The following is a 13,214-nucleotide window of genomic DNA, read 5'->3' as shown; positions in this document are numbered from 1 at the left end:
TCTTCTGCAGAATATTTGCTTTTTTTTCCCCGTAAGGTCTTCATATATTGATAAAGATTTCCTCTTTAGCTGTGAGAAAGTTTGACCCTATTGCCTCGAAAGTAAACATTCTTGAAAATTCAGAAGTGAACCAGGAACCTCAAAAAAATATATATATATTATTATATTATTAATATTATTAATATATAATATAATTAATTACAATAATTATAATATAATTATAATTATAATAATATAAGTATAATAATATATATTATATAATATAATTATATAATATAATAATTATATAATATATATTATATAATTATTATAATTATATAATATATAATATATTATAATTATTATAATTATAATATAATTATAATATAATTATATAATATAATTATATAATATATTATAATATAATTATATTATTAATATTATTAATATATATATCCAGACAAAGCTATAATTCAAAAAGATACATCTACCCCTATGTTCATAGCAGCACTGTTCACAATAGCCAAGACATGGAAACAACCTAAATGTCCATCGACAGATGAATGAATAAAGAAAACGTGGTATATGTACACAATGGAATACAACTCAGCCATAAAAAAGAATGAAGTAATGCCATTTGCAGCAACATGGATGGACTTAGAGATTATCGTACTAAGTGAAGTAAGTCAGACAGAGAAAGACAAATATATGATATCACTTATATGTGGTATCTAAAATATGACACAAATGAAACTATCTATGAAACAGAAATGGGCTCACAGATAGAGAGAACAGACTTGTGGTTGCCAAGGGAGAGGGGGGTCAGGGAGGGATGGATTGGGAGTTTGGGGCTAGCAGATGCAAACTAGTATATATAGAATGGATAAAAAACAAGGTCCTACTATAGAGCACAGAGAACTATATTCAATATCCTGTGATAAACCATAATGGAAAAGAATATGAGAAAGAATGTATATATATGTATAACTGAATCACTTTGCTGCACAGCAGAAATTAACACAACATTGTAAATCAACTATACATCAATTTAAAAAAATAAGTTAATTAATTAAAAAGTAAAAAAATAAAAAATAAAAAGGTAAACTAGGAGGATTTCAATGTTTACTGACATCTTTACTGACCAATTACAGAGGTGCTAATTGGCACTAAAGAAACACACATAGCAGAACAGACAGTATCCGGGGTCAGCCTGTGTATGGCGAATAGGAATACAAACACTGATTGTAAGAGCCCAATCCTCTGTCGCCATAGCCCCTTGTCATGGACGTGGGCCTTAGGACCTACCTTGTCCTGACAGACTCTCAGGTTTGAAGCCCAGTTGAGATGGCTGTTCTGGGTGGGCAGCGGTTGGGGCTGCTTTGGTTTCAGCTTCTTTCACCAGATCCGTCAGGAAAGGGCTGTCAGTGCTCTCTGTGGGACTGGGGATGAGAGCTGAGGAAAGGATGCTGAGGGTGACCACCTCTTTAGAAGAAGGTGGTTCAGTGGACAGCTCTTCTGTTGGAAACAGTGGTGGGACCGAACCTTCTCCTGGGTGAAGGATGACTTTATCACTGGTCTTTGAGATAGTGTCATAGATGGATTCCTCAAAGAGGATGTTGTCCTCTAACACAGACTCTGTGGGGAGTAACTCACCAGGTAGACTCTGTCCTGCTCTGTCCACTGTCCCCAGCATGGGTTGACCAAGAGGAAGTTCTGGACTCAGAGTATCAACCTGAAGAAGGAATTTAGGACAGATGTTGACAAGGGACATTTCTCTGTATGTGAGAAAGGTTATACTCTGTATTTTTTCTTTTCATTTAAATTTAAGCAAATCATTTTGTAGTTGACTTGAATCTATTGTGGATTCTGCTACAGGTTCTGATACAGAAACATGTCCTGAAAGGAAAACATGCATTGATACAGTAGTAAAATACGATCTCTTGGCTGAGTCTGCCTGTATAGGGTTAACTGATACCCAAAATACTTTGAAACGTGTGTCAATCATATTTGAACTTATGATTTTTTTTATTTAAAAAGGGAATAAAGCTTAGCGCTTCCATTTATGAACACCATAGTGACAACTTTTGGCATAAATTAAATGGAAATAGCTTTAAATGAAATACAAAAGTTATTACTGAATTCATTATTTTTTACTTCCTAAGATATTAATTTATCCTTACAAACCCCCATAAATAAATATATAGATAAGACCTTAAGACTTAAGAACAAACTTATAAAGTATCTTTGTCATATTTATTTCAGAAAGTCAAAGTTAAATAATATATTCTGCTTTAAGTATTTTTTCAGTTCACGAACATGTATGTGTTTTATCAAACATGGCAATTCCTGACTCATTGAAACAGAGCTCTAATTATGTTGAAGGAAATTTGGAATTTAAGGATATTTGAAATGCAAGTTGTATTATATTTTATTAATACAGATAGTGGAAGTGGGTAAGCAAGTACTGCCTGTAAAAAGCAGAAAAGAATTTTATTTATTTATTTATTTCTTGAGTGTAGTTGATTTACAATGTTGTGTCAGTTTCAGGTGTACAGCAAAGTGAATCAGTTATACACATACGTATATTCATTCTTTTTTAGATTTGGAAAAGAATTATATTTAGCATTGCAGACGGGATCTTGCTCTGTTCAGTCCTTAAGCTGATTTTTTCTGATGGAAGATTTCGAGGCTTTGTTCCTCTTTGAAGAACAGAAGGACAACAGACTCACCTTTGTGATATCAGCGAGGAGAGTGGGCAGCACCGATTGGGTGTCAGGATCAAGAGCTGGCAAAGACCCAACAATTTCTGTGGGTGAAAAATCACAAGGTGTGAGTGTTTCTTTTTCTTTTTTTTCTTTTGTGGTTGGAGCAGTAAAACAGTGAAGGTGCGGAAATGTGGCGATAATCAGTTCTTAAGGAGTGGTACAACAAATCCTCAAGAAATCAGCATCAGATGCACTCGTGGTCATTGGTCTGAGTGATCTGCTGCAGGATGGATGCAAGGGGTGCATCTTGCAAGTCTATGGGATAAGAACAGTTATTAAGGTGGATTTTTAGGGTGTTTAGTTTTGTTGTACACATTTGGACCAAGCAGGCCAACTGATTGGCTAGGCCAGTGGGGACAAAAATATAACTAAGTTGACAAAGAAAGAAATGGCTAGAATAAATACTGGAACCAAGGACCGAATGTGAGTCCTTGAGAGTCCTACTTCTACCCTGAAGCCCAATTCTCAGATTATCCCAAAAGGTTCAACCAAGAGACCAACCCAGAGTACCAGATGCTCTCAGGGATGAGTCTGAAGTTTTCACTTAACTTTCCTCGCCTAGAAATTCAAAAGTGAACCGAGAGGATTTTAATGTTTACTGACAACTTTAGTGACATACCCTATATCTCATCCCAAGGGATCTTTGTAAAGTTTTCCAGAGTTGAGTTTGACTATCTAAACTACAGAAACAGAACTGACAGAGAATGCCAGTTTCGCACCATGTCATATTAAGATGGCATTTTTAGTGCCATCTATTATGCCAAGAGTACTGGGTGAAGAGTTCCAGGCTCCTGGGTCCCTCCAGGCCCCCTCTGAGGACCCTGAGTGAGCCTGATTATCTGTTGATTTCTTTAGACCCACGATCTTCTCTCCCCTCTACTTCCTGCCCTGGGAGGTTGACTTATATGGACCATATCAGTGGTTCCTTGCTCCCTGTCTTTGGGATGGCTTAGATCATTAGGCAGCCCTTCAGGCCTGGAGGTAGTAGTGGGGCCTTGGTGCTTCTAGCCCCAGGGAACTGTCCTAGTCCTCTGGGCATTAGGGAAACCTTTATAAATAGTCCCTTTATCAAACTCCTTTCAAATTATCCTAATTCAAATGTGCCATCTGGAAACTGACCCATTTACTAGATGAGGGAATCTGGGCTGTGCCAGGGGAACAGAACTTTCCTCGGGTTCTTCTCCCTACCTGGGCTCCACTGGGTGGCTGTGGTTGAGCCAGACTGAGCTGAGCCTCTTGGCTTCCCTAGAGCTATTTTTGGTGTGAAGTGGTCACGAAAGGCTCATTGAATGAGACCCAGGGGGCAGTGAGGGAAGCCAGAAATGATAAGCATCCATGATTTGCCTGTCACCGAAATGACTGACTCTACAGGACCCAAGTTAAAATGACAGTGACCAGGAGACAGTCACACTTCCTCATCTCTCTGTCAGGATGAGGATAAACTCAGAACTATGAAGTCACCCACTGACCATCAGTGAACTGAATTGACCCCATATCCAAGGACGGGTCTTCCTCCAGAGCTTTGCTGATCAGCTTTCTGAGGTCTAAAGCTGTGGGGTAGATTTCCATTTGCTTGTCTTCCTCCATCGTCCCATGAAGGTCTCCTTCACTTTCAATTTTGTTGGAATCAAAAGACAGGAGGTCACCTGCAGGGCTTTTTGCTTCTGCCTTGTCTCTCTGAAAGATGGCTGTAAGTTGCATCTCTGTAGAGCTTGACCTGTAGATCGCAGAGGACACATCACATCCAAAGCCATTGTTACATGCCTTGTAGAGAGAATCACTATGTTGCTACGAAGCTTCAGGACAGCTTCAACCTCTTTCCTGACGGGCTTTTAACGAATATCACACACTTGAAACTAATTTCAGTGTTTGTCAGAAATTTGAAAGGTAGAAAAAGAATTGACATCTATTTCAACTCTGAAATAGAGTGTATGATGGGACTGAAATCCAGCTTGAAGAGAGACTATTAACTGGATCAAGTGACCATAAATTTTCACTTCAGGTCTTTGTGAAAAAGTTAATTGTCAAGAGTTGCTGGTATTGATCAGTGTTTTCGTGGTCTTATAAGTGCCAATCAGCAAGAAGGATGAATTTTCTTTCTTTTTTTTTCCTACAAGTAGCCTCCTGTAGGATATAGCAGGGGGACAACAATATGTACGTGTTTAGCCAAGTCAAAGCTTCAGTTCTCAAGGCTATTTCTTTTCTACTTTTTTGAAGAAGTATTTTTTAATTAAAAAATACAACACTATATTAAACATAATCTCTTCTTCCCTCAAGTTGCTTTTAAAATAACATCTTCGAAGGAAGATGTGAGAAAAGAGAAAGGGAAGTAGTTCATGATTAACTGTATTTGTTATCATATTTATTGAATCAGCACCTTTACTCATGTAAACATGAAATAGGATCCTCTCCAGCTCTGTCCTCTAGGACCAGGTTTTACCTCTTAGTTTATGCCATAAATCCACACAGAGGGATACAAAAATGTTTTAAAGGCCACAGGAACCGATAATGTGTATTCTCGGCAGTTCTTCGGGTCACACGATCAGTCAGAGCCTACAGTTGGTTATTTCTCCAATTACAGGAGCCAAGTTGGATATAGTGGGCCCTTTCCCCATTCACACTGACCTGGGAACCACGTGGCAAATTAGTTCCTCTGCTTTATTACAGACTTAGGTGGCTTGCATGCACAAGTGTGCATCCAGACTGACAACTTCCCATCACAAATGACATTTAAGAAATTGTTGAAACATACTTGCATCACAGATATGTGTTTTTATGTTTTTCTTTTGAAAAGCTTTTGAGTTTTATAGAACACACTTCCGCTGATAAGGTCACTGTTTACCTGCTTCTCCACGTAGTGATTTTGATTTGAGGGTTCTTTTCTACTACTGAGCAATTGATCAAATACTCCCATTTAAATAAGACACCAATAAAAAGACACTGGCTTATCCCAGACTTTATATGTAAAAATAATCTGTAAGAGTTTAGCACATAAATGTGTGTGTGTGGGGGAATGTACTATATTTCAAAACATTAAAAAAAAAACTTCAAATTACCCATCTCTTTCTTTCTTTGGTCTTCATTTCATCATACACAACGGGAACATGCAAGGGAGAAAGAATTTTCATGAAATTTATTGAGACATTCGATGAATCAATCACATACAAAAAAAAGTTTCATTGTCTCCCATGTTGGTTCAGAGCTTTGAAGGAAACATATAAACTGCCCTCAGACTTTGGATAGAAGTTTAGAGGACCATATGAATCTCAGGAAGTAAACATTATTCTATGATGTTTCTTATTAGGATTTGAGCCTTAGTTCAAAGATTTTAGGTACTTAAACTCTTTGATTTCCTTATATTCCTTTTACAGAGGCTTCAAATATATCCTATACAGCTTAGGTTTTCAGTGGGGTGCTGGTGTCAGGAAGTTGTTTTAAAAAGTATTTTATAAATGGGTTTCTCGTCCCCTTAGTTTATTTCTGAAGGTAATTTATCTGAGACCAGACACTGGAACTGGAGTTTTGTTGACTGTTTTTTGAATTGCTTTAATCAGTAAGCCTTGAGGGGATGGAACAATTCACCATGCAACAGGTTGCAGGAAAAGCAAACACCTGTTTACCGAGTGGGTGGTCTGTTGCAGGCAGTTTACATGCTTCTTCACTTAATCTTTTCAACAACACGATCACCATTTTATAGATAAGGGAAGATGCAGAGAGAGGGAAAGCTGTCAGTGGGAAAGTAGCAGAGCCGAGATTCCAACCCTGGCCTGGAAGACCATAAGCCTGGGCTCATTTTGCCACGCCACCACCTGTTTGTGCCAGAAAAAAAGGCCATTTGGTCACCAGACTGACGACAACATTTTGCACTTCTCTGGGCATATAACGTGAATTTAGTTTAGAAGCTCATCTGTCTTCACTCACTGTAGACTAGTTTGCATTATCGAGAGTTAAATGCAAATGCAATTATATCATACTCCTTTTTTTGGGCATCTTTCACTCAACATAATTATTCTGAGATGGATCTATGCTGTTGTGCATTCCAGTAGTTCATTCTTTTGCTGAGTAGCAGTCTATGGTAAGAATATACCACAATTTGTTTATCTATGACTCTGCTGATGGCCATTTGGGTTGTTTCCAGTTCTTGGCTAATACAAATTAAGCTGCTGTGGATATCTGTGTACACGTTTTTGAAGGAATATACCCTCCAACTAGATTGAATGATTGTTAATAGTTTCTCATATTTGCTTTAAGAGATAAAGCAATATTTAAAGTGGAACTTTTAATGTTCCTCCTTATAACTGTGTTAATAATAGATGTTCTAACTTCTTCCCAGTTGTGTTAAAGGAATCAAATGAGGTCACTAACATAAAAGTACTTGTTTAATTGTAGATCAGGTTTTATAAGAGTGAGCTCACAGAAAGAGGGTACCTTGAGGCTCCTGGGATTTTAGGTCTTCTGTGGGAGAATCTGGCTCCATGAGAAAGCAATTTCCTTCATAACAAGTTTACTTTACAATATTCTGAGCATTGCTTTTCATGATTAAAAGTTTGCCACACTCATAAGCATATTATTTATTGTATTCGGGGGTCAAAATGTTTTCTGGGAGACTAAGTCTACATAACATAATGGAAATCACTGGGAAGATGTGATCAAATATACTTTATAAGCATCCTTGACAGAAAGAAGGATAAACTCTTACAGAGAAAAACACACGGGAAAGATGCAGTTTCAGAGGATATAATAACTTTAAAATATTTACCTTGCAAAATTTCATCACCTAACATTTTGGTTTTCTTCTGAAACAGATTTTTTTTTTTTAATTGTTAGTTTTTCATTTATTTGAAGGGAGGAGATAATGAGCATTTGAACATTCACCAAGAGAACTGTTCCTATCATTTCCTTCAGGTTTAAATTAAAAAATTGTTCTTTAACTGCAGTGGTCTATCCAGAAGACCTTGCATCTATGCAGACTATTTTCCTATCCCCTTTTATTTCTCTCTAATCCATCTGATTTCACATGGAATAGTGTAGAGCAGCATCTTGAAATAAAGAAACATGAGTCTGCTTCGGTAAATGTTAAGGGTTTCATCTGTTGTTACTTTCATGGTTCAACGTGTCCTTCCTCTGGAGTCACGCACATCAGAGGGGCCTGAGAGCTTCCAGAGAAATAAATGGGTGGAGCCCCCCACCTACACGGCTGTTCTTTGTGGGCATGTGGGACCCACCCTGTGGACCTTCTTGCTTTAAGACAACAGATGGGGACAGGCCAGGAAGAACTTCGAGAGAGGCCTGTCCTCCTGTTTTACAAATCCCCCTCAGTGCAAGGGATGGACTTAGCAGAGGATGGACTTCCTCTGCTCACACCAGGGCTGATATATGCCCTGTGGCACAGTTAAAAAAATACCACATTATGATCCCCCTTGTAGATGTTTTGAATGGTGGGAACTTAAAAGAAAGATGCAAAAGTCTTGCCAAACCTCCTGAACCCGCATTGGAATATTGAGATGCTAATGGATATAGGCCTGCTTATGGGAAATCTGTGGGAACATGATGGAACCCTGCTTTAGCGTGGCACTATTTTATTTCATGTCTTCTATTTAAATATTCAATTTTATAAATTTTGCACGGTAATACATTACTATGGACCAGACATGAGAATGGTATAAAAGTACGGTCAGACATCAACGTGATAAAACAGGTATTAATCGTTCCATCCCCATCCCTGTCTACCCAATTCTCTTACCCCTATAGGTACCACTTTTGATTAGTTTCCCGTCTCCCTAGGATCAGCTTGATTTGCTTAAACGATGACGGTGTTTAGCATTGGATAGGAAACCAGGCAATCGACATCTAGGTAACTAATTGCTGCTTTTCTGGACCTGTCTCTGCTGAGGGATTTTCCTAAGAGGTTCGGTAAATGACATTGCCAAAGACAGCGATGAGCTCTCTGCAGAAAACCATGTTTCTGACTCCGGAGGAAGGAAGGAGGACGGCTCCTGTGTTACTCCTTAAAAATCACCTAGAGTCACGTTCTAATTAGACAACTCCTTCATCTGAGATGTATTCAGATTTCAGGATTTGGTGGAGCTAAACAATTGGGGTAAAAGTGACCTTAAAATCCTCATGACATTGCTTTTAAAAGGGGATAGCGAGAAAGTAAGTTAAAAATTGAGAAGAGTCCAATTCTCTTACCTAAATCCTGACACATGGATTTCTTTGAATCCTGGAAGTTTCTTAAATACCTTTTGCATCTGCAGAGAGAAAGAAATTTATGAAATACACTTTGGTTCTACTGGGGCACATCTTACCTAATTGAAAAAGCCTAAACACTTTTGATGAGTTAGGGGAAAACAGTGAAAATGGAAAATTGAAGTAACGATTGAGGCCAAACTTTTTGTTCTCATTTATTTCTGAAACCCAGAGGAAAGTGTTTTGCTATTTATTTAAAAGCTGTAATTGGGTAGTTCTGACCTGCTTTACTGGTTACTTTACATAAAATATGAAATAATTTTAAGGTGGTATTTGGAAGAAACTTTTTTGGCTACAGTATTTTTATTTATACACACAGAGTAATGATCATATTTTCTGAATTGAATTATATGATTTGGAAAATATCTGTAATGTTAAAGGGATTATTAAAGTCAAACTGGCTGCTGTACCTAAATAACATGGTAGAAGCATACATCAAACTAGTGAATACAACAAAAAAGAAGCAGACTCACAGATAGAACAAGCTAGTGGTTACCAGTGGGGAGAGGGAAGGGGGGAGGGGCAAGGTAGGGGTAAGGGGTTAAGTACAAACTATTAGGTATAAAATAAGCTACAAGGGGCTTCCCTGGTGGCGCAGTGGTTGAGAATCTGCCTGCTAATGCAGGGGACACGGGTTCGGGCCGTGGTCTGGGAAGATCCCACATGCCGTGGAGCAACTAGGCCCGTGAGCCACAACTACTGAGCCTGCGCGTCTGGAGCCTGTGCTCCGCAACAAGAGAGACCGCGACAGTGAGAGGCCCGCGCACCGTGATGAGGAGTGGCCCCCACTCGCCGCAACTAGAGAAAGCCCTCGCACAGAAACGAAGACCCAGCACAGCCATGAATAAATATTTAAAAAAAAAAAAAGCTACAAGGATCTATTGTACAACACAGGGAATATAGCCAGTATTTTATAATAACTATAAATGGAGTAAAACCTTTAAAAATTGTGAATCACTGTATTGTACACCTGTAACATACCATGTTGTACAGCAACCGTATTTCAATTGAAAAAGAAAAGAATGAGTAAAAAAAATAGTAGAAGCAAACTCTAATCTCATTAGTTTTGCTCTTAGATTTATGTGGACTTTACATTTTCTTGATTTCATCTTGCTCATGAGGTGCGTAATCAGAACAGCTTACAATTGCAGTGCTCAATGGCTCCCAGATCCACGGCAGCCTGGCTTCTGTCTCTGGGTTCCCCCAGCAAGGATGGTCCTCTCCAAACCCAGGGGCACTTTGCACTCCTTTTCCACGGAGTCCCTGCTTTTCTCGGGTTCTTTTTCCATCTCTCTGGCCACTTTCTCAGTCTCCTTCACTCCATCCTCTTTCTGACTTCACCCTCTCCCTCAGCTGTAAGGATTCTGCAGGTCTGCATTCTCAGCCCCCCATCGCACACACGCTCCCATGGATGCAGGAAGCTCTGCTGTGGGTTCTGTGCTAGGCTCTCAGGACACATCACCATGGAAATGGGCTCTGCCCCATCCAGTTGACTCGTGGGAGGCAGGGAGGCAAGAGAGACCACGAGGAAGTGATAGCAGTTAGTAGTAAAGTGCTGAAGGGAGGGCCCACCTTGTCCCCCTTTCCCTGCACCCACTCCCCTCTACCTCTCGTTGAGGGATCTGGTTTTCTCCCACGGCTTCCACAACCACCTGAGATGCAGCTTGGAGTTCTTCACCCGAAAATCCCAACTTTGCCATCAACGAAATACGCCCAAACCAGAGTGAATCTCTTCCTTCCAGATCTGTCTTTCCTCCCGGGCTCCCTATCTCGGTCAGGGTCACGAGCACCCATGGTCTTCCATCCAGAGAGCCCAGCAACCCTACACACCTTCCCTCTGTGCTCCTGCTGTCCAGTCACCAATGCCTGCTAGTCTGAATTCCACATGACTTCTGTTTCCACCACGTTCTTCTTATTCCCATGGCAGGCACACCCTCACTGTCTCCCCTCTGACACTGCTGAATGGTTTTCTGGATGCGTGTAGGGGGAGGGAAGGGAAATGGGTTTTGGGGGTGTGCTGGGGCGGGCGAAGGAAGATGTCCCCTTGACTACACTTTCTTCCCAAGTTAATCATTCCCTATCTGTTGCTTTTCACTAAAAATCCTGTGATGGGCTGCAGTGCCTACTGAATAAGGTCCAAATCTTTAGAATGATATTTAAGATGCTCCACAATCTGCCCCTCCAAGTACCTTTCCATTTGCACTTCCTGCCATCCTTACCCCCTCGGCCAATATCGTGTCCTCTGGTCACACTAAACGAACTCCTGTGTCACCCCAAATATGACATGTACTTCCTCCGGACTTCTGTGACCTTTTTTTTCCCCTTTAGCCCCAAAGGCAACTTCTCCTACCTTCTCCTCATTGACTGCCTCCCTCATGCCATCATTCAAAGGCAGCTCAAGCATCTTCTCTATTGAAAAGCATTTGTAGCTCCCCCAAGTCAGGCTCCATTATTTCTTCTCCCTACTGTTCTAGAACTTATTGCCATACGTCCTGTAAAACCGTCCACGAGGGGCATGCCGTCTCTTCATTGAGATTATGCTTCCTGGGCTCAGGGATTGTGTCCTATTTATTCCTCTTTATCTCCTTTCCTCCCAGTCCCTAGGAGATCGTTATCCATGTAGTAGGGACCCAGCAAACTTTGCTTAATCGACTTGAGAACAACTTTTCTTTCTCTAAACTCATCAATATGCCACTGCCTTGTCACTGTATCTAAAATTACTGCTGAGTCTACATGATCTATGCCAAAGACTAGAGCGGTAATGCACAGATAATCCCCAAATCACTTACATTGGGCTTTGGAGTGCATCGTGGATTTTTTTTTTTTCCAGCAGACTGATTTACCATCTAAATTATATTTTATTGTACCAGTATTAAAAGTAGTTTTGTTCCCTGAGTGTGTAACAACTGCAGTGATGAAGGTAGCTCAGCTTTTGGGTGATGCGGAGATGGCTGTACACACCTGAGTTTAAATATCGGTTCTGCTACTTTCTAGCTACAAGACCTTGAGTTTATCGGTTAATCTCTCTGAATCTTGGTCTCCTTAGCCAAAATGGGATAACAATACGTATAGCGTAAGGTTGTCATAAGGAATAACTAGTGAGTGCCTGACACGGTGAGCAGAGAGCTGGTAATATTGTTTTATTTATTTACTTAGTCTTTGTCTCCTCTACTGGATTCCCAGTTCCTTAAAGCTCGATTTACTTTTACTTCCTCAGTGGGCACATAGCATGGAGGCTGGCAAGGCAGAGCAAGCCTTCAGTCCATTGTTTTTGACAGACTTCAGGGGGGGAAGGACAGGATGAAGGTCCTCATAGAGGTCAAGGGCAGGGGGCCTGGGTAATAAGTTCCTGTGCCTCCACTCCCACCTCACGGTGGGCTTCATAGAGGTGAGAGAGGAGGCCAGGTTCCGCAGAGCTGGTCTTTATTACGGGGGCAGGTGGGAAAGCCCAGTGTATGCCCTGTGACAAATGGCTCTGGGGCCACAAGGCGTCTGTGCCCCCAAATGCCATTCCAGTGACAGCCCCTGGCGTGGACTGTTTTAAGTGTAAGCTGCAGGTTCTGGAGCTCAAGGTTCAGACCCTGACTTGTCCATCTTTCTGGTCCAGGCTACCAGCGATGCCGTTACACATCTGAAAACGATCCGTCACACACAGAACTGCTTCCGGAGAAGCCCCGGCTGCGACGTGCACAGCAGGAAGCCTTGTGGGGAGAGCAGCCCCTAAGCCCCGGCTCCTGTGGACGGGATTGATTGCTTGTGTCCGTGTCCTCTCTGTGAACCTGGCTGTGACTGATTAAGAATCAGCTTTGATTAGGAGGGTGCAGAAGTCATCTAAGGAGGCGATGACAAAGGCCTTCGGTTAATTCTGCTAACTTATCTTCCGGAGAACTTCTGATCATGGAGCGGCTCACCACTAAATTGCTAATTAAGTGCCCAGTTAACCTTATTAATAATGTGAAATGCACAGAGGCCTTCCTGATTCTGCTGGAATACATGTTAAAAAAAAAAGGCAGCCGTGTTGAGTTCTCCTGGATGTTTGCACAAGAGAAAGCATTCAGACAACAACTAAGCATTCCTTTTGACATTTGTGTTACATTGGTCATTAAGTTTATTGTGGAAATTAAATTACTGCAAAGCACTGGCCGTTAATTCCTGATTAGGCCTGAATGGCTGAGCTAATGCAAGTGTTGGGCTGTGGTGAGGCCGGCTGGTTATCTCCTG

General features: G+C 40.7%; 1 protein-coding gene across 3 annotated transcripts in view; it reads right to left on the bottom strand.

Annotated features, from left to right (window-relative positions):
• The window catches only part of IMPG1 (interphotoreceptor matrix proteoglycan 1), a 108,184-nt gene that overhangs the window by 62,658 nt on the left and 32,312 nt on the right, over positions 1-13,214 (bottom strand). For 2 of the 3 annotated variants that reach the window (XM_036871859.1, XM_036871860.1), the window contains 5 exons: positions 8,937-8,995; positions 5,801-5,821; positions 4,214-4,461; positions 2,709-2,785; positions 1,629-1,711 (listed from right to left, as the gene is read on the bottom strand). In XM_036871859.1, coding sequence (XP_036727754.1) covers positions 1,629-1,711; positions 2,709-2,785; positions 4,214-4,461; positions 5,801-5,821; positions 8,937-8,995 — 488 coding nt within the window. The remainder of the gene's footprint in view (positions 1-1,628; positions 1,712-2,708; positions 2,786-4,213; positions 4,462-5,800; positions 5,822-8,936; positions 8,996-13,214) is intronic. The other variant, XM_036871858.1, reaches the window with a different exon arrangement.

This window comes from Balaenoptera musculus, chromosome 12 (genome assembly GCF_009873245.2).
Source record: "Balaenoptera musculus isolate JJ_BM4_2016_0621 chromosome 12, mBalMus1.pri.v3, whole genome shotgun sequence".
Taxonomy (NCBI): Eukaryota; Metazoa; Chordata; class Mammalia; order Artiodactyla; family Balaenopteridae; genus Balaenoptera; species Balaenoptera musculus.
The sequence above is the reverse complement of the archived record's forward strand: the minus strand, read 5'-3'. Positions and strand labels throughout refer to the sequence as shown.